This window comes from Lissotriton helveticus, chromosome 2_1 (assembly GCF_964261635.1).
Source record: "Lissotriton helveticus chromosome 2_1, aLisHel1.1, whole genome shotgun sequence".
Classification (NCBI taxonomy): Eukaryota; Metazoa; Chordata; class Amphibia; order Caudata; family Salamandridae; genus Lissotriton; species Lissotriton helveticus.
In genome coordinates this window covers 1,592,000,146-1,592,022,347 of record NC_136059.1, presented here as the reverse complement: position 1 = coordinate 1,592,022,347, position 22,202 = coordinate 1,592,000,146, and the positions used below count along the sequence as shown (strand labels likewise).

The 22,202-nt window shown below is 44.3% G+C and overlaps 1 protein-coding gene across 3 annotated transcripts in view; it reads left to right on the top strand.

The window, feature by feature from the left end:
- Positions 1–22,202, top strand: part of LOC144818798 (phospholipid-transporting ATPase ABCA1-like) — a 3,252,877-nt gene that overhangs the window by 2,401,389 nt on the left and 829,286 nt on the right. For all 3 annotated transcript variants that reach the window (XM_078676562.1, XM_078676560.1, XM_078676561.1), the window contains exon 38: positions 4,547–4,662. In XM_078676562.1, coding sequence (XP_078532688.1) covers positions 4,547–4,662 — 116 coding nt within the window. The remainder of the gene's footprint in view (positions 1–4,546; positions 4,663–22,202) is intronic.

The following is a 22,202-nucleotide window of genomic DNA, read 5'->3' as shown; positions in this document are numbered from 1 at the left end:
TTTTGGTTCCTCAGAAATGAAAGGTCTATAACTTCTTGTCAGTGATAGTTATAATAAATCTAACCTTAGCAAGTTATTGGATTTATTCTAACTATCATTTTAATACTTTGAAGTACATTTTAGCTCACTTCTATCAATAGGTATAATTTATTAAAGTATTACGATGTTAGCCTATGGAGCTATTGTGCTACATGGGGAAAAAGGAAATTAGCCTTTTTTTCCCCACCAGGGCATATACAACATATTTTAAAATGTCCCTGCTTATAGGTACAAGGCGGTCTAATCCTGTGGCACATAGGGAAGAAATTAGGGGTGAGATATATCTAAATAATGTAGTTTAAGACACTGGAAGTACCTTTAATTCCTAAGTGGAATTTGCATATAATTTAATTTTAAGAGCAGCCTGCAAAGCAGGGCAGACTTTTAAAATGACAGTGGGCAACACAGCAGTGCACACTTAAGTGCATTAAATCTAATGGGCCTCCAAACCTACCTGCTGTACCATATAATAGAGACTTACATGGTACCATATAATAGAGACTACCTGCTGTACCATATAATAGAGACTTACAGGTAGGTTGTCAGTGCCAATTGTAATTATAACTAATTACAATGTATCTTTAATCACAGCACAGGCCCTGGATTTGCTTAGCAGAGCCCAGGGCACAAATCAGAGTCAGAAGACCAGCGTCTAGCAGTCAAAAATGGGGGGAGAAAGTGGGGTGACACTCCAAAAAAGCCCTGGTTTCTCAAAACTCCCACAAGGAAATTACAGCTTATTAAACGTAATAAGCAATCCCCAATGTTATCCTATGGGAGAGGTAGGCCTCACAGTAGTGAAAACCAAATTTGAGAGTTGTTAGCTACCTGGACATGTAAAACTTGAAAGTACATGTCCATCTACTTAATTACACAACACCCTGACCATTGGTCTACCTAGAGCCTGCCTTGTGGGTGATTTATATGTAAGAAAGGGGAGTTTTAGGCCTTCCAAGGGGGGGTTGAATGCCAAGTCGACATGGCAATTTAAAACTGTGTTCAGGCTGCAATGGCAGGTCGGGGACATGTTTTACTGTGCTACTTAAGTGGGTAGCACAAAAGATGATGCATGCCCACAGATAGCATTTAATTTACCGGCCCAGGGTATATGATATACTGCACTACAAAAGATGTATGAGTAAATTAAATATGCCTCTTAGGTACAAGCCAATTTAAACATGTTTAGGGGAGTTGAGCACAAGCACTTTAGTGCTGGTTAGCAGTGGTGAAGTGTCCCGAGCCCTAAGGACAACAGAAATGAGGTCATTAAAATGAAGAATTTGAGGCCAGAGTGTGGGGGAGACCACCCTAAGGCGGACAAATCTAACAATGCAAGAATGTGGGTGGCTATTGTTTGGAAGATTTTTATAAAAAACTGTTTTTATATCTGAGTCCTTATGGGCTTTTATTTGAATGCTTACTTTATTTTATGCTTTGCTTTTGGATTTGACTATGTCCACTATGGGGCTAAATGCTTGATGGTTTTGCACTATTCTGGTGAAAAGTAAATATAACGTATTCACTTATGGCATAGCACTGCCCACTCTCAGGGCTGTTTTAGGATTAAACCTTACTTTCGCTTGCTTTTTTTCTCTTTTTTCTTGCTCTCTATTGAGAAGAACAGTTACAGTTGTGAATTGGCAGCGTCTCCCTCTCTTCTGTGAGCTGCTCCTCCTGTTCCCCTGTAACATTTCGCATAGTAATCACCCCCATTTATAGCACTGGCAAAATCTTCACCAAGCTCATAAACACTAACGGCCATATCAATAATTTGAGAGTATTTGACTTCTGTGCCTCCAAAGTTTAAAGCAGTTTTGCTCTTCTACAGCACATTGACCAATTATGTACTTAATGTCGTTTTCACTAGACAAGAGATCGTGTCTCTATAGACTTGCACTTTGTCTGTGGGTGGCCGATGAGATTTTAAAAATGTACCTGGAGGTTGAGAGGAAAACTTAATTTGTCCAAATGTATGACTCAAACATAGGTCAAATCTCTGCTTGTTTCATCCTGCCTTTCCTAACCTATCATTACGTTCAGCTTCCAAGGTTTGCCATCAAGCTCCACAACATGCTAGGCTAATATTATTAATACATGCATTTGAATGTCCTATACTAAAAATTCAAAGAATTAATACCCAGGTTTACTAATGCGTTGCGCCAGGATTGCATCACAAAAGTGACGCAAATCTAGCACAGAGTTGGAGTGGGACTTTCTATTCATCACAATCAGGATTTCCATTGGAAAGTCACCCAAATTAAAATAAAGTTGTAATAAGCACTACTTTGCACTATTTTGTGTCAGAGAGGCACTCCATGGGTAGTACATGGGCATTTCCTTGCAAATACCCATGGGTCAGACACAAATCTCTATCTACTAACATTCACAGACATGGGTCTGATCCAAAAACCTACACCACTAGGCCTTGCAGCAAACGTAACGAGGAGACATTTTTTCCAAACATACATACAAGCTTGCAAAGTGGCAAATTATAAAAGTTTTTGTACTGGATGAGTCCCCTTCTACCAGCGAAATCTATGCTTTAGAGAAAACATACTCCCTTGCACCATGGAAAAAAGGTGTTGGCTTTGGCGCATAGCAGCCAAAACTGCACTAGTGTGGGGGAAGAAAAAATGTGTTATATCTTAATAGATATGGTGCATTTCTTTCTCTCCCCCTTTGATGCATGTCGGTGCAACAACATTGGTTGCTGCACTGCCTTGCATCAAATATTTGTAAATCCGGCCTAAATGTAAGTCCAGAGAAAAATGGTTTATTCTTAGTAGAATATACATTTGCCATTTTGAAAAAGGACTTGTTCTGGTTTAGTCCCAGATTGTATCTCCTGCCTATAAAAGACATTCTCAGAACCTGGATTCTTTGGCCCAGTATTGCACATGCAGAGAGGTTATTAATCAAAGACTATCTCAACTGAATGCACTATCTGAATGTCTCCTTGTAGAAGTCAGTTGTGCTGTAAGTCCTCAATTGAGTGCCCGACATATGGGCGTATATCACCTTTCACAAAATAAGCAATCAAACGTTTTTAGCATGTGGAGGTCTACCCCCTCCACCAGTTGTGATTTTAATGGGTGTATGTTTTTTCACATTGTTGGTGGAGGGTGACTCAAACTGACTTCAGCAGGAACTTGCTATATGGAATTACCTTCTTCAGTTAGCCCCAAATTAGCCTTATAGTGAACAGAGGTCCTAGCCCTTGACCTTCAGGACAGAGAGCATTTTGCACACTTTGTGCGCAATGTATGAACTGCCATTGCACTATTATTGTGCCACTTCTTCATCGCCTGCTTATCTATTGCGCCTTCTGCCAAATGAGGGATTTCAAGTATCTTTTCTTCACTACCCCGCTGATGTTATTAAGTTGAACATGGGAGCTGACTTGGCTGAGTGGCTTCACTGGATGGCTGGATTCTGGAATGAAAAACAAAGTATTCGAGTGTAGTCTAGTTAGAAAGGGCTCTGTCTGTGGGATTTGGCCTTGTCTCTTCATTCTTCACCAACCCGGTGATGTGAAGTTCCCACACAGGAACAGGCTTGGTGGATTAGCTTCAGGCTTAGGTGAAATTTGCATAGTTTCCTTTATGTACAGATTTATTGGAGCCAATCCCCGTGCACCATTATAGTGTTGCTGCACCTATCTGTGGGATTGATCTGGGATTTCCTGTTCATGTATTTGTCTGCCGGCTGTGACCTATCAATCAGTGACCTCATGCCCAGGTCTCAGAGACTGCCTGATTACATATTTTTCAGTCGGGGTTGCCGTGAAGTTCAAAATGGGCAAATTAAGATGCAATTTTGTTCTTATACATGAATGTATCATTCTACGTATTGAAATCGAAATTTTCAATATTAACAGTAGGAAGTATGCAAACTTCCCAAAAAATTATGCATAATTACATGTAATTATGTGAAATGCCAGCTTCAGCATGTTGCACTATTTTAATGTGCAAAATGTTTCCTTGTGCCTTTTTTGGTTTGAGGTTACGTTTTCACTTAACAAGGAGCAAGAGTTGTTCAGTTCATTCATGTCCGACCTGTGTTCTATCAATAAGACTTATACACAAAGTCTCAAATGCATACAGTGGTGAAAAGGCTTAATATCAGGCAATTCATTAGGCAATAGTAATGCAAAACGGTTGAAATTATGTAAGAATAAATTACATCTAATTGGATTTACTGGATATCCAGGCCAGGTGCAAATCAAAGACAAAGTTCTGTTGTGCCGTGAATAAAGAGATATATTTTGATCTGGACACACTTTTTGTTGAAATCTGTAGCTTAGACAGCGTGGCTAAGGTAAGAAATGTTACTGTACAAAGAACACAAAATCACTTTATTCCTCTGGTTCTATAATCGATAACACATTTCATTGTACGTATATTATACACAGAGGCACATAGTTGTTGAAAATAAAATGCTTTTCAGTAAATGTGTTTTCCAGTTTCATTAAATGGCTAGAGTTTTCCATGTGTTTTTTCTTTTGCAGTGCAACTATCTCGTGCCTTGCGTAATCGTCATCATCCTATTTCTGTGCTTCCAACAAAAAGCCTACGTGTCAGCTGCAAACCTTCCAGTACTTATTCTCCTCCTTATACTCTATGGGTAAGTCTCCTTTTTTAACACAAACTGTATTGCTTTTATAGGTCATACATGCACAAAACATGAATCATGGTGTGTCTGATCAGTACCATAATACAGAAGATAGTAGCGGGTAGGAATTGCAGAGTATATGCGATGATTCAGACAGTGTAGACAACTGAGAACTTTGTCATCGAGTTAAGCAATCGTAACTCCCAACCCATCCCTCCCTTCAAATAACAAACTGTATCAGCTAACTGTAAGAGCGTGGATACGGAGCGGCCTATGTGGGAGTGGATGTGAAAGCTTGCAGATTTCCATTGCGAGAAGAGAAAGGGTCCTGGTTGTAGGGCAGGGGGAGATATGGGGAGGGGAGGGTGGAGGTCCCAATGGAACACAGTGTATATGATCATGCTAAGCCTAACTGCCCCACATTGAAGGAACCAAAGGGGGGCCTATGCCATGAGGCAGTGTATACAGTGGATGGGAGGAGAACATTGACAGTCCTCATCCCTCTCACCGTGTATCGTCCTTTGCCTTAAATCTTTCCAGAATGGCATCGCATTCAAGCAAGATGGGCTTCTTTCATGGCCCTTTGTATTCCTCCCTATGTATCACCCGACTTTCCGCAAGTCCCCAATGCGCAACCTCCTCATGTTATTGAGTTACTTGTGGTGACCTGGGAGACTTCCAGCATCTAGTGATCAGCCGCTTTGCTAGTAAGAATGCTAGGTCCATCAAGCTTTGTGTCACTTTCAAGCCCTTTGGCCTGGGATAGAGCCGCAGGACACAATGTGCTGGTATATCCCATCAATGAATGCCAGTCAGTTCCGACAGAGTAGGCGAGATCTCCGTCTAATAAGCAGTCAGTGAGGGACATACCCACAAAATGTGTAGATGATCATCGTCATCTGCACGACAACAGAGGCATCTGGAACATTTGGATAAGCCTATGCAAGGTCAGGTAAGCCCTATGCAAGATAGGGGAATTTGGATGAGTTTGAAACTCAAAGTATGTGAGACCTTCTTGGGGTATGCTAACAGGGAAGCCCACTCCTTATCCAAGAAGTCCCTGGATAGGTCAGCCTCCCATCTCATCTTCAAGGAACCCAGGGATATTATGAGTTGAGGGCGGAGCCAAAAGTAAAGTCAGCACATCAAGAGTCTGCCTTGGCCCATGGTGTGCAACAATTGCAGTAGACCATGAGTCTCTGTTTCCCTCCCATCCGGTGCCCAGTGCTGTCAGATGTAATGGAGAATACTAGTATGCATAACAAAAAGTAATCCAGCAATCCATGTGCATAAACAAATTCAGCATGCGAAAGCAGCTCGCCATAATGCAACAGGAACCCTTGTGCCAGCACCCCCTCGTGCTCCAAGGGGCTTAGTCTGAGGAGCATCAGTGTACCTGAAGATAAAGAGAGACCATATAGCAGTATGTTTGGTGCATGTGGCGTCATGGAGCCAGTGTATTTCCGCGCCATCCTCCAATAAACCAAGGAAACATATGGTAACATGGAGCCCATGAGGGGCGCAGCCACACCCGGGCATGTCAAGCAATGGAGGTGACCCTGGGCTATCTGGTCCGCCATATAGCCTGTTTTCTCCAGGTTATGTCCAGCCAACCAGTAGGAAAACTACTGTAGTTGCCCAGCCATGCAATACGCTTTAAAATCAGGTGCTTCCAGGTCACTTCCATCTGTCAGCAGGTGTAGTTTAACAAGGGTTACTCTCCTATGTCCTTCCCCTAAGCGAGCTCTATTAGTGGGGTGGTGAGGGATCGGAATGCTATGCCAGCACCACCACGGGAATAATCATGAAATGATTGAGTAGACAAAGCAGCATGCCCATCTTTGCCAGGTCCAGCCGACCGGCCACTGATAAAGGTAGTGTAGTAAAAAAAACTCACTTAGGCGCTCAGTGCATGGATTGTGCGGATAAGGGTGCTCTCTTGCAGATCCTGTTTGTCACAATAGATTTGGAAAGCCAGGTAAAGAAACGTGTGTGGTTCCAATTGTGTAACTGGTGTGTGGTTGGTATTTGTAGCTGCAAAGGAGAATGCACAGAACTTATCAGTGTTCATCTGGAGTCCTGACAGTTCAACAAAGTCAGCCAACAGTCAGGCCATTTTGCAGAGATCCCCGTGGAGAACTTTAAGATACAGGATCATATCATCGGCATACAAGGATACCATATGTACTGTGTGACCCAATGGGATCCTCCACTCCACTGGATCTGCTGTGCAATAGGCCCAATTGCATGGACAAATAGAAGTGGCAAGAGAGGGCAGCCCTGCCGGGTCCCGTATGATTTTGGGCAAGAATGAAAGATCTAAGGTCCGGTTCTAGCTGTGGGGCTGCATATAGGAGTTGCACTCAGCAGATACGCAGGGGGTATGCCCTATCTGGCTAACTCCACTAACATGGAGTCCCATCCCAAGGTATTAAAGACCTGATGGATATCCAGTGACACATACACAGACAATGGGTATAACCTGCACAGCATCCATAACCTAAAATAGACCACGGATGATTAGTGAGGTGCTACGGTGGGGGACAAAGCCGCACTGATAAGTGTGTAATAACTAGGGGAGCAACGGGGAGCAGCCTGCACGCAAGGACTGTGCTCAAGATTTTATATTCAGAATTGAGCAATGACAGGGGCCTATAGGACATGAGCTCCTTGGGCGGTTTGCCGGGTTTCAATAATTAAGTCATTAATGCCTCCCTAGTGGAGGGAGAAAGTCATTCTTCAGGGAGGAATCATATAATTTTTCTAGCTGAGGTTCAAATTGTGTACTCTATGAGAAGTAAAATTCAATTGGGATCCCATCAGAGCTCCATGTCTTGTTACAGGCAAGTTCATTAATAGAACCGCATATTTCACGAAGATAGGGGCACCGACGGTCTCCAGATCATCCTCTGACACCCTAGGTAATATTGCCTTTCGTAAAAAGAAGGTGATGTCTGTTGGGTTAGGGGATGTCGGGGGCGTGTGCAGCCTTGCACAAAAGTCACAAAAGGCTGTGCTAATGTCCACCTGTTTCTTAACCGTTCCTCGAGACATTGTGTGTATGGACAGAATAGGTGTGGGTGAGGGGTTTGGTCGGATCAAGTGGGCTAAAAGGGTACCTGACTGAGTGTGAGTCCTCTGGGCATATGCCTGGTAGTCGATGACATGAAGAAGCTAAAGGAGTTCTGCATACGTGAACCTAGCTTCACATAGTCTTTCAGAGGCCTTGTCATACTCAATCATGGCCCGTTCCAATGGTCCAAGCCTGCTGTCTCGTTGTTTGAGCTTCCGTAATTCCACTTTTCTGTCCCCCACCACCACCCAATGGATGTGCCTCTAACCACCCCCATGAAGCCTTTCCACTCCACTACGGGAGAGGAGGCCGTGCCCCAGTTTCTGGAAAAGTATGCATCAATACATGTCGCAAGCGAATGCCGAAAAACCACGTCTTCAAGTAAGGCAGTCTGTAGGTGCTAGGTGGAGATCTGGGTTGTGCCCGGCACCATGAAAGTGCCATTTCTAAAGGGTTGGGGTCAGAGAGTGTTTTTCCCGAATACGTGACATGTGTAACACTAGACTGAAGGTGTGAGGAACATAGAAACCTATCAAGGCAGGAATGCACAGTATACTGGTGTGAATTGAACAAATATTTCCTCATTCCTGAGTTGTGAGCCCAACACTCCAGCTATTGTCACAGCACTCTAGCCTGTCATATGGGGCCGTGCCTGGCAGGGGGATTGAGCGCTATGTTCAGGACTGCATTGAAATCCCCACCCAGCACCCATGGGTAGGATGTCCAGTCCCTTAAGACTTTTGATAAGTGGTCCAAGAACTCATCCTGTGCCGTGTTGGGCAAATAGATGCACCCAAATACAATTGGAGCCCCATCCAACTCGCCCTGAGCAGCACAATACACCCCATGGTGTCAATACGTGTACCCACTACCACAAACAGGACGCCATCAAGGTGGCAGCATCCCTCTCATAAGCTGAGTAAAATGTGTAAAATAGCTGTTCCCCTCCATTTTCTACATTGTTTCTGAGCCTTAGCTCCTCTGAGATGGGTCTCCTGTACAAATGTGATGTAGGTGTGGTGCCTATGCAATTGGGTTAACACCCTATGCTTTCTATACACAGAACCCGTCCTCGCACATTCCAAGTAAGGATGTTATAAGCATTCAGTTCTGTAGGCATCAATAAGATAAGATTGTATCCCTCAAGCCAGGGCCCTAGTGTTCAAAATACACTCCACATTGCTGCAAAGAGAAACAGAAGGTGACTGAATAAAACATTTCAATTCAATGTCTCAAGACTCTGTCCAGCAAAGTGAAGTCATTCAACCATACAAGAAAACAATCAGTAACATAATAACTGTTGAAAAAAGTGGTGCCTACACCTAAGGAGCGAGCAAAGACTAGATCTAGCTGATCGGTACCATGTAAGCACATGTGAAAGTCATATCAACTAGTAGGGACTCCAGAGACCTGAAACCCCATAGCATCAGAGCAGCTACCATGTAAAGTACAGCGGAGAACATTCCGCAATCAATTCAATGCATAAAAGTACCTGGCCCTCCGATGTGTCTGAATTGTAGGTGGCGACCTGAGCAAACAAAACAATGTAGCATAATAATTACTCACAACCATCAACTCAATAAGTTGTGTGTCATCTACAGGGTGATCGAGGAGAACAGTGCCATGCTCCCAATTGTGTCTCAGTCTGAGGCACTGCCCTGAGACAAGCCAGAGTTGACGGACCTCTGTGGTAGGTGCACGGTAGGAACCCAAAGGGATTGCCTCCTGCTGTGGGGAGGGGGCCACACCGGGGCTGCCACTGTCCGGTGCTCTGTGCTGTTACCTCCAAGGGGCTCGCTGAGCCTTTGGCCGATTGGATCTCAGCTGCCTGCTTCACGGTGAGTCTGGAAATGTTTGTTTGAGTTAATACCAAGCATCTTCTGGTTTTTGAAAAAAGGCTGTACACTGATCACGTATCATGCTTAGCCTGGCCGTAAACAGGAGGGCATATAGAGGCTTGCCCCATGAAGGTGCTTCCTAATCTCCTGGAATGAGGCAGTGCTGCGACGGGCTGTGATAGTGTAATACGGAGAGGTCCTGGCATTGTCTATGAGGATGCGCGCCATCTTGTGTGCTGCAAGCAGCAACATGTCTCGTCTCTGAAGGTAAGGGTCAACATGGGTCATGGTGGCATGCTAGGGATATGCTTTCTTGAGGGGTCCCTATAAATTGAGTGCTTTGGGGACCCTCCACCCCCACCAGCATGTCTACAATGCGCAAATTGTTTCTTCAAGCACCGCCTTCAGCATCTCCTGCTAGGTCCTGAAGTTGCTCCACCTATCAGCACAGATGGGTGAGTTGTGACAAGTGGTCTGCATAGCAGGGTGACAGGGTAGAGAGGGTTAGTTCATTCGACTTGACTCTGTTGGCTAACTTGAGCTGGTAATTTTTGAGAGGTCTAATATCATCATAATGGCCCCCAGCTGCTGCTCAATCACTATGCATGAGTTGCATATCTCCTGGATTATGGCATACAGCTTGTCCGTTTGGGGTGCTGCTATGGAAGGGGGGACAAAGTCATCGGTGTTGAAGTCAGGGAGCTCTGAGAAGGGGTTGTCTGTTTTATTCTAAGTGTGCCCCATTATGTACTCAAGTGGACCAGTAGTGCTTCATGTATGATTTGGGCACTCCACTCTGCACCCACCATAATTTTAGGAGACAATGGTCTTACCAAGGGGCCGCCCCTGCCACATGGCGGGTGGTGTTTCCTGGGCAGTAAACTCAACCCAGTCAGGCCTCAACCGCTGACTGTGACACGAGGAGTGCTGTGACCATGTCCATCCGGGTTACTCACTGTTGGAGGCCGGAGCAGGGCCCCTACTGGCCACCCCGGCACACTCAAAAAGCATCCCCACACTGTGTTGCCCCCACAGTCCCAATGAGACCAGGTGGGGCCCTGATCAGGACTCAGGGCACTGTTGGGTGACCAGACAGACACAGGGCTCACACAACAAGGTATGTGGGTCTTACCAGAGGAAGCCCAGTTAACACAGCAACAACATCAGCTATTCATGTCCACCCCCCTGTGCTCATGTGGCTTACAGGTTGGTGGCAGTCTGCCAGCAGTCTTGCATCCGCCAAGGGCTTTCCACACTGGACACAGGATTGGACAGACACACCGTCAATGTTGCCGTTGATCAGTGGGTGCAGTATAGCCATGCCAGGCCGAGGAGGCACCCGCTCAACAGGATTCACATGTGGCACCCTTCCTCAGCTCCCCTTGGGGAGGCCTATGCGCCATCAATCCCCCATTCAGGCAATGGGTCCATTGCCAGCTGCCAGTGGTCCAGCATGTGCTGGGGGCCCTAACTTACCATCTTAGGAATCAGGATGGCTCTCTGTCGGGCCAACACTGGTGAGCGAGTGCTGCAGAGTCCCCAGAGGTCGCTGCAGCATGTCTCCTGTCTAAGCATGGGCGGATTTTGCGAATTGGCAATCCGCGAAATTGCGTATTTACGGATTCTCAATCCGCAAAATCCGTGAACTCTTGCGAATTTTGCGGATTCCTTTTTTTTTGTGTTTGCAAGTGTTTCTGCCATTTTGCAAGGGTTTTTTACCAGTTCGCAAACGCGAACTTACTTGTCGGGTAGCAACGGTCGCAACCATGTTGTTTCTACGTCTGGTTCATCACAGCACCCTCTGTTTCACCACTGCCACCCTCTGTTTCACCACTGCCACCCTCTGGCTCACCCATGCCACCCTCTGGCTCACCCATTCCACCCTTTAGTTCTACACTGTAGATTATGGGGGGAAAGCACACCTGCCCTGTCTCAACTGACATGAATGAATTAGGGGCTGATTAATGTGTCACTGAATTTGAACTTCCAGGCTGGCACCTGCTTCCTTATGTGTAACTGCTTTCTGTTGCAGTGTATTTTTTTTAACAGGACCTTTGTTGTATACTTGTAGCTATTCTCTGAGCCTGCTGTGAGGGTCAGAGCAGGGTCATAGAATAGTTGCAAGTAGGCAACTGAACTCTGAAGGGGCCCCTCAGAAAGCACTACAGGGAATGGTTACTAATGATAAGATTGAACTTTTGCACCTGCTGAGTGACCAGCACATGAAGAAAGCACTGGGAGGAACCTGCTGGACAGGAACAGGAAGTTGGAGACTGTGGGGCACTTCCTTCCTAGCACCCACCCCCCCCCACCCCCAAAATGGACTCCTTGCAAAAAAAAGTGCAGGCAAATGTCAACCTGAGGAGTTTTTCTGATAAAAATTATAATTTTCAAGGTTTATGCTGCCTGCTGGTGGATTTCTTGTGCGAAATTGCAAATGTCGCTGCCCGCCGCATCTACGTGTTCGCAAGTGTTTACTCCCGCGATGTGTGATCACGGGCCTTTATGACGTACTCGCGTTGCCAAACTCGCTGTGCAAGGTGGCAAGCCGCGATGACGTCGACAAACTCCCGCGGGATCCTGCAGCAAGATCCAAAATGGCGCAGCACACGCAAACATGGAGAAAAACTCTTCAAATGCTGAATGACGGTAAGTGAACGCTGCGCGCCGCAAAATTGTATAGTATTCTATTTGGCAAGCGCCACCAAGCAAAAAATCCGCTTTACGCGGATTTAAGAATTTTTTGGCAAATTCGCGAGAGTTCGCGGATTGCGAATTTGCCAAAAATCCGCAAAATCCGCGAGCGGAACGGATTTTACGCCCATGCTTACTCCTGTCCTGCACATGGCCTGCCCGTGGTACTCTCTTCCTGGCAGCCGCAGCTGACCCCAGCGATCATTAACCCAGACTGCACTCCTGCTCCGAGAGGAAGTTCACCAGGTTATCCACACATCTCCAGGAAACCAAGTTTCCATTTTCAAGCCAGCGCTGGGGCGGGAGCTAAGGGCCAAATTTCTTGATTCTGTGGCCCACCAAACAGCACCCAGGGCCCATCCACTCATCGCAGGGGCAATCACTGTAGATACATGGCACGATGCTGACAAATAACTGTGAGAAGTTGGCCTGGCATATGCTGTCCACTATTCTAGTGGGCACCTTGCACCAGTCCAAACAACCCTTATTAGTGGTAGGTTAAAGACAACCGTAATAGAATGCTATCCTTGTGGTAGCTGTGGAGAGCAGCCTTCAGACTAAGTCTTGGAGGAATGTAAAGCAGCTTGTTTTACCAGTCTATAATCTTGTGAATGATCTAATGAAAGGAGAACCACATCAGGTATATATATAAAATATATGTATTTATTCTAAACACAACCCTCTTGTCCCTTTATGAGGCTAGAGGCAAAAGTACATTCAGTAAACTTAATAGCACACAGTAAATTAGCGCAATATACGTTGAGCCCTAGGGGCGTACCAAACCATATATTAAAAAAGTGGTCTAAGAACCACGACTTGCATAGACATGAGGCCTAGAGCCTTTAGAACTGCTGGGGCCACCAGGAACCACCTAAGGTAGTGACACAGGGGAACCACGGGGGATGTGTACAGTGTGTGAACACAGCCTCGAATCACCATGAACTTTTATGGGGAAAGTCGCGGTTGGAATTTTAAAGATAAAGGACACTTTAGAACTAGGGGGTTCTAGAGCCAACACCCACGGAAGCACCAGAGTACTTGAGTTACATCACCCAGGGAAGCCTGGTGCATAGGTGTCTTTTGGTGTTGCGTTTCATTGTCGTTTTCAATGGTGATCTGCTGCAAAGTGCTGCTTGCGTCCAAGTGGAAAGTATCCGGTGTGATCCAAACCTGGATCAAAGATGAAAAGAAACTGAAAGCAGAGGGGACAGAGTCTGGGTCACTTGCCAGTGACCAGGGGCTCGATAGTCGAATGCCCACCGATGGGTGATTTCAGGTGAAGAAGGTGAAGCTTGACTCTTCAGCCACGAGGACCAGGAGGTGTCGACGATGACCAGGTACTGGATTCAAGCTGTCCCACAAAGGATGTCAAGTGTTGTGGTGTCGGTTTCTGGATTGGACCCGCCAAGCCTTGGCAACAGTAACCCACGCAGGAATCAAATAAATGCTTTGATGCAAACCAGCAAGGTCTGAGGGTCTCACCACATGGTAGAGAGTCAGGGCATGTCTGGAGCAACCAGGGAAGCCCAAAGAAAAGTAGAGTTACCTTTGAGGGGACCCACCAGTCAACGGACCAGGGATCGTGAAGGAGCCTCAAGTTTAAATGCAAGAAGCTGGCTCACAGAACACTCGTGAAGTGTAGGCCCACAATCTTTGGTGCAGATAATGCACGAGGCATGGGCTACAAGTAACTCAAAGCACAATTTCAGGAAAGCTTGGGAAGTCAAAGCACTTAGCAAATGTGAATGGTGTCCAGGGGTTCCGGTTCCACGTCACTCGTGAGGGCTGCAAGTCTCAGCTTTGCTGTGGACTCATATCGGCCTCTGAGAAGTCTGAAAATCCTCTTCCTGTGTCACAAATACTTCGGAGTCTATCGGGAGCTTTGGAAAGGCAGACCGGCAAAATGCTTTGTTGGTGCCTGCTTGAGCAGGGAAGTCACTCCTTAACCTCAAGGGAGATTCTCACGTCCTCTAGTCTTTAGTAGAGCGTTGAAGTTCCAGGATTCAGTGTCAGAGTTTTGTCCAGGTGTGTATTCTAAAGTCCTGTTGCCAGGGGTCCCTTACTTATACTACGAAAAGGGGTTGGACATACTCTGGGGACCCACCAATGGGAAGGTCTGAAAAGAGGGGTGGTTACACCTATTTCCTTTGTCCAGTTTCATGCCAGAGCAGGGGCTGGTAGCCCCTGCAACCGGTTTGAACTGGGCTATGCACAGGGACACCAAGTGTGCCCCCAGTGCAGACTTTCAAAACCCTCCTGGAGTGCACCCACCCAGCCTAATAAACTAAAGCCTGTCTGGGAGGTGGTTACACTTCCTTCTGACAGGAAACGTATTGTCCAGGCCTCCCTTGCTGGAGTTTCATCCAGCAGCAGGATGTCAGACTTGTGTTTGTGGCTGCAGCATCCAGTTTGTGATGCTAGGGCTCTTTTAAACTATTACCGGTTAGACCAGTGTGTACGTGTCTCTCCCTCTAGAAGGGTGAAATTCTACCCCTGTTGCCAGGACTGGCAGGGGGGGGGGTAGGATTCCAAAGTGTTTGACTCCAAACACGACATGTTTCCATGCAGCCATTTCAAAGTTAGGAGTAACTGATAGGCTTACGTGTGTCAGTGATTTATAGGTAGATATAAGTAAACTATATCTTAGTAAGGGGTGCATGCACCTCCTTACCCAAGCTGCAGTAGCAGTCTTGTGGTGCCATTTTGGAATGCTTCCCAGGGATGGCATAATACATGCTTCAGCCCCTGGTAGGCCTATAGGGCACCTATGCCCTTAGTACCCAGTGTAGCATATACTGGGGATTCACAAGGGTACCCCAGTAACCAAACTGGAGTGTACATAAAGTACATGCAATCAATTTAGAGAGTCAAGCAGATAGACAATAATGAGGATTGGAGAAGGATTGTGGGGCCCGGGTGTCAGAGCGTTTAATTCATATGACCACCATCTTAGGCAGCTAGCCAAGGCCCTACCCCGGTAAGTCTCCCTTAACTTATAATTTTATTTTATGCACACACATTTTTCTAAGGAGGAGAATTGAAGTCTTGATGTAGCATGACTTTACAGAACGTCTTGAACACCAAAGTGTTCAGTGCTCTAAATGTTATTTTCGCACTTGTAAATTCTACAGTCTGGTTCATGAAATCAGGAACTGACTCATAGAAGGAGCATTCATTGAATTTCCAAAATAGAAGTTCCACTTTCTCATGTAAACATCTAGACCTACTTGGTGGACTATTATGTAAGGTTAACAACACAAAGTGGATGAACACCCAAGAAGTGATAACTTTTAGGTTTTTCCAAATACTTTATATGTTTGTTTCAATCCAGAAAGCAAATTAAAAAAAGTTCTTGCAAAAGGCAGAATTACGGTGGAGCTCTCCCACAAGACAGACCCCACACGGCAAAAGCAACGCCAACTTACAGCTCTCAGAGGCAAACTCTGGGCTATCTATTCCAACAGAGAGGAACACACCCTCCTTAAACTGCGTCAGCTTTCGTACACGCAGGGCAACAAAATAGACAAACACTTAGCGTGACAATTAAGGGATAAAAGAGAAAAAGAATATATTGGAGGGATTCTTGATACATCTGGCCAGATCACCCACAGGGATGAGGAGAAAGCTGCTGTGCTCGGTTCCTTCTATGAGGGCCTTTACGCGGGAGAATCCCTGAATGGAGACGCCCAACAGGCGTTCCTAGACTTCCTAGCGCTTCCGCAGGTCTCCGACGAGTTGAAGGCCCGGCTTACAGCTCCCATTACCCTTGCTAAAGTAACTTTGGCGATCTCCTCACTAAAAACCATCAAAGCCCCTGGCCCCGACGGCTATATGGCACTCATTTAAAAAACATTTGCCCTTGGGCTCTCTTCGCATCTGGTCTCTCTTTTTAATGCAATGGCCGCCGAAAATAGGACGACTAGCACCATGGCAGAGGCAGTGATCTCAGTCATACCCAAGCCGGGGAGGGACCCGTGATGCTGCGCCTCCTACAGGACGATTGCGCTGCTCAACCTAGATGCCAAACTTTACGCTTCAATTGTCGTCAAAAGACTGAACAACCTCATGCCGCTCCTCATTCACCCAGACCAGTCAGGGTTTATCAAAGGGAGACAGACACACGACAACACCCGCCGAATTATACACCTCATAGAAAAAGCCAACAAACTCCATATCCCGGCAATCCTAGTGGGCCTCGACGCGGAGAAGGCCTTTGATCGGGTCAACTGGCCGTTTCTGTTTCAGGCGTTGACCGCCTTTGGCTTCTCGTCCAAATTCATCGCCATGGTGCAGGCGAACTACCGCGCCCCCGTCTCACGGGTAGTGGTCAATGGGGCCCGCTCTGACTCCCTTGGGCACTCCCGGGGGTCCCGGCAGGGTTGCCCCCTTTTCACACTTCTCTTCGCCTTTAGCATCGAACCCTTGGCGATTGCTGTGCGGCAGAATCCAGACATCAAAGGCATCCCGTACTCTGGGGACCCTCATAATATCTCCCTCTTTGCCGATGACATCCTTCTGTCCCTTATGGTTCCAGAAAGCTCCCTTCCAAGCCTTCATTCAGAGCTAACCCGTTTTGAGTTACTATCCGGCTTCAAGGTGAACTCTGGGAAATTCTTTATTCTTAACCTCTCCCTCCCTTCGGAGGGAGCTGCTCATCTTCGCTCATCAACTCCGCTCGCTTGGGCCTCTAAATCGCTCCAGTATCTGGGGGTGTATCTCATCCCGACGCTCCAGGGGCTCTACCGAGCCAATTTTCCCCCTTTACTCGCTCAAATTCAAGCAGATCTGGCGAAATGGAAACCGCTCTTCCTCTCCTGGCTGGGCCGTATCCATGCAATCAAAATGACGATTCTGCCTAAACTCCTCTACCTTTTTCAAGCTCTACCCATTGGCTGGACTCTGATTTTTTTCAGAAACTCAAAACCATGATATTACGCTTCATCTGGCAGGGAGGCCGTGCGCGCTTTTCCTTCTCCCACCTTCGTCGCCCCCGCACAGAGGGAGGGGTGGGCCTGCCGGACATCCAGATGTATTATAAAGCGGCCCAATTGCGAGTACTGGTCGAGTGGTCCCAAAGGGACTCTGAGAAACACTGGCTCCACATGGATCGCAGCGTGACGGGTCAGACTTTCTGGGACCTGGCCTGGCGCTCTCGCAGAGATAGACCTCCAAAACACATACCTGAGCACACCTACACACACTACACTAAAGGTATGGGACACTGTGTCCGGTGATGATAGGTGGACTACTTTCCCCTCTCCATACTCTCCGATTCACCACACATCCTCCTTTTCTCCTGCTCCCCATGAAGGCCCCTTTGACTCCTGGAAACAGGGCGGCTGTCTAGCTCTAATCCACCTGTTCCAGGATGGGGAGCCTCTCACTTTCAAAGACTGCCAGGACAAATTTCATCTACCAGATACTGAATCCTACCACTATACCCAACTCATACACTGGGCACTTCACCCCAATGTAAGGGACGCAGCTACATGCCCTTTGACTAAATTTGAAGCGATTCTCGCTGAATCCTCCTCAATGAAGGGAGTGATCTCCTTTATATACGCCCTATTGCTCAAAACCACTATCTCACAGAGGCCCAGATATATGGGAATGTGGGAAGACCTACTGCAACCCCAAATTTCCAAGGAGTGGGCTCCCCTGTGGGCGAATACCAACCGCTTCAATCACTCTATTGCACTCAGAGAGGCCCACCTCAAAACCATGATGGACTGGTATCTTCACCCTTCCAAACTCCGGAGGACCTTCCCCAACACCTCAGATAGATGCTGGAGGGGGTGCGGCCAATTAGGTGATTTTGAACATATATGGTGGGACTGTCCCTCTATTAGACCTTACTGGGAGGAGATCTTGGCGCACATAAAGGAGATGTTAGGTTATCCTATTCCTACTGACATGGCGGGGGTTCTTCTGGGGCTGTGCGACCCGTTTCTACTACACCAAACCCGGGGGGACAAAATGATTATGTGGCTATGCATCGGAGCAGCCAAGGTCACCTTGGCGGAAGCTTGGAAAAAGAAGGAGGCCCCAGCTATCTCCCTCTGGCATGCCCGCCTCTGGCAACTCCTGAGCCTAGAGAGGATGGCGGACATCCTCAGAGATGATTTTAAAAACTTTGAATTCCGACGTGGACCACTGGTGGCTTTCCTCTCCCGGGGTCTCCCGTCTGCGGTGTGTCATTCCACCATCAGGGCACTACATCTTTTTCAAATCTGAGCAGCGATCCAACGCTGTAACTCTGATCCATCTTGGTTTCGTTTTATTACCTATTTTTCCTTACCAGTTGGTATTTGTTTTAGATGCTGCCGCTACCATGAGGGGAGGGGGGTGGGTGGGAGGCTGAGGGTGGGGATTTGTTTTATTACTTAGGGTGCACCGCCTGCCTCCTGTTGAGGCAATTCAGCAAACGCAAGTTCTTCCATGCCCCATATAGCGTTCCCAGGTTTTTTTTTCCTACTGATGCCTCAATTGGAATGGCGATATGCTACCTTTTGTGACTAGGATATGTGTGCGGGGGGCTCCCCTGCTGTTTCAGCAGCCGAGATACTTTACTGTCTGATGACCTGCAGCGGGGTGTCCTCCCTTTCCGATGGCTTGTGGGTGCTACCTTTAGTTGCCTTCCCTGATTGTCTTATCGTCATTTTGCTTACTCACTCCCCTGTGAGGGATCTTTGGCGCTGGCTATGATTGTCAACGCACTGTTTGCTCCTGTATACTTCAATAAAAATATTTTTGACAAAAAAATGCAGAATTAGATGTGTTTCTATAGTGGCAAAGGAAAGTGAACACACCCAAATTTAATGGGGATAGTGTGGTAGGGGAATCTATTTTCGCTGTGAAGAAACGATTTTATAGAAAAGCACAATACATACCATAATCCCATTGGGGCTGATTCACAGAACTCATCTGAGATAAAATCCTAAACTTACTACTCTTGGTATACACAGAAGGCATTTAGTAGTAGTAAAGTTAGGACTCCTAACTTTACTACTCCTAAATGCCTTCTGTGAATACCAAAAGGAGTAAGCTTTGGATTTTATCTCAGATTACTTCTGTGAATCGGCCCCAGAATGAGTGCTTGTAAACTTTTAAATGCCATACCCGCTGTACTCTCTTGAATTCTATGAATTACAATAAAAAGAGTAGAATTAAGACAAATACAGACTTAAGTAAATATAGATTTGAGAGTTTTCATGACTTTGCTGCGCTTAGGGAGAAAACAGCTAGGAAAATCTGATCTGCTTTTTCGTTCATTAAGGGGCTGATTTAGAGTTTTGGTGTACTGTCTTTATTTTCCTGTCCGTCACCACCAGGAAACACTTAGTGGTAGGGGACCGGAAAAACCTACAATGTTCCTCACACCATGGCAGAAAACTCCCAAGGTGTGGGGGTCATTACTTCTTACTTTGTTCAATGACAAACTCCCACTTTGGTTAAAAGCTTGAAGGATGGCTGTCAAAACCAACGGTGGCCATCCACCAAACGTTTAGTACATTTTAAGGAACTGCCTTAATGGCGGTTCCCTTTGATGTAAAGGGGGGTCATTGACAGAATATCAACGTCAAAAATATCGACGTCAAAAATATCGGAGCTGAAATCTCGAGATGAAGAATATCAAAGTCCTATCTACATTATGGTAAGTAGAACAATATCGAGAAAAAAAATATCGTTGTCAAAAATATCGTTGTCAAAAATATTGTTTTTTTAAATGTTAAAAAATAATGTAAAATAAAGTAAATAATACATATATTTAAAATAAACATAGTTAAAAATATGCTTCAGATGATAAGTTATACATATAATGTAAAAAATAAACATATACATATAAATATAATATATATACTTACTTATTAATATTTACAGTTAATTATTGTAATAACTTATAAATTGTTAAAAAACATTTCATAAATTCTAAATACATACATACATATACAACAATAATATAAATAAAAATATAACAAATATATATAACAAATTTAAAAAAATTTTTAAATAAATTATACACTACATTAACTAAACCAGTAAATATTGGATAGCGTAGGGGTAAAAATTACTATTCCCACTCCAGAGAGTACAAACGTAGGGAAAGTGTTGCATAGCATAGGGGTAAAAATTACTATTCCAACTCCAGAGAGTGCAACAGTAGGGAAAGTGTTGGATAGTGTAGGAGTAAAAATTATTATTACAACTCCAGAGAGTGCAACAGTAGGGAAAGTGTTATATAGCGTAGGGGGAAACATTACTATTCCAACTCCAGAGAGTGCAACTGTAGGGAAAGTGTTGGATAACATAGGAGTAAAAATTACTATTCCAACTCCAGAAAGTGCAACAGTATGGAAACTATTGGATAGCGTAGGGGTTAAAATTACTATTCCAATTCCATACAGTGCAACAGTAGGGAAAGTGTGGGATAGGGTAGGGGTAAAAATTACTATTCCCACACCAGAGAGTGCAACAGTAGGGAACGTGTTGGATAACGTAGAGGTAAAAATTACTATTCCAACTCCAGAGAGTGCAACAGTAAGGAAAGTGTTGGATAGCGTAGGGGTAAATATTACTTTTCCCACTACAATGAGGGTAACAGCAGGGAAATGTTGGATAGTGTAGGAGTAAAAATAACTTACTAATAACTAAAATATTTGTTTTTATAAGTAATAATTTAATTATTAAAAACAATAAATTAATTAACACTACCAATAAATAATTACTTAAAAATAATTGTCAATTAATAATTAATTAACAATTAAATTGATGATAAATACAAATAAATAATTATTATTCAAAATTAATTACCAAATAATAATTAAATAGCAAATAATTAATTTTCAATACCAAAAAACAATCATTATTAAAAAATAATAAGCAATTAATAATTAACAATACATTATTGCTAAATACCAATAAATAATAATTAATCAGAATTAATTAACAATTAATAATTAATGAACACTACATTAATTGCCAAAACAAAACAGTATTAATTATTAAAAAGTTATTACCAATTAATTATTATTGAACAATACGTTAATTGGCAATACTCAACACTTTAATACATAATTACCTAATTACGATTAAATTACTTCCCACCCTATTCCCCTATAAACTCACAACACACTTCCATAATAAATAAGTACACTTAATATAATTACCAATTAATCTAGTAATAAAAATGAATTACCAATTAATACAAATTAATTACCAATTGATAATTATTTATCATAACATTATTTATTAATACCAATAAATAAAAATAATTAATTACCTAATTACAATTAAATTACCTTCCACCCAATTCCCCTATAAACCCATGACCCGCTACAGAACTAAAATGGAAAATGTACTTAAAAATATTTACTAATTCCGATTTTTTTAAAATTAATTTACTATAATTAAATTACTTTCCACCCTATTCCCCAATAAACCCACATCCCGCTACGGTACTAAAACGCATAATTAACTTTTTTTTTTAAGTACTAACTTCTAAAAATGTTATACATATATTCTAAAACTAGTATAATAATTAACAAAAAATATAAACACAAACATATAAAATACATGATAAAATACATAACACTAATATACATATCGATATTAGTAATGTCAATATTTTTGCTATCCATATTCCTAACTTCGATATTTACAAAAATGATATTTCTTACCTTCAGTTCGATATTCTGGTTGTTGATTTTCTTGCTTTCGATAGTGTGTCCCTACAATATTTCCAACTCAATATTATTGTAGGTCGAAATTAAAAACTCAAAATTTCGACTGTTCACCATAAAGGGATGGCAACTGGGCATCTCTATATTTGGTGGGTGGAGTCATTAAGATGGCAGAGATAAAGCTCTCCACTATCTCTTTGGACACTACTCAGTTACCCAAACTCTAAATCAGGCTCAGAGAAATAGGGGGCCCAAATTAGAGTTTAG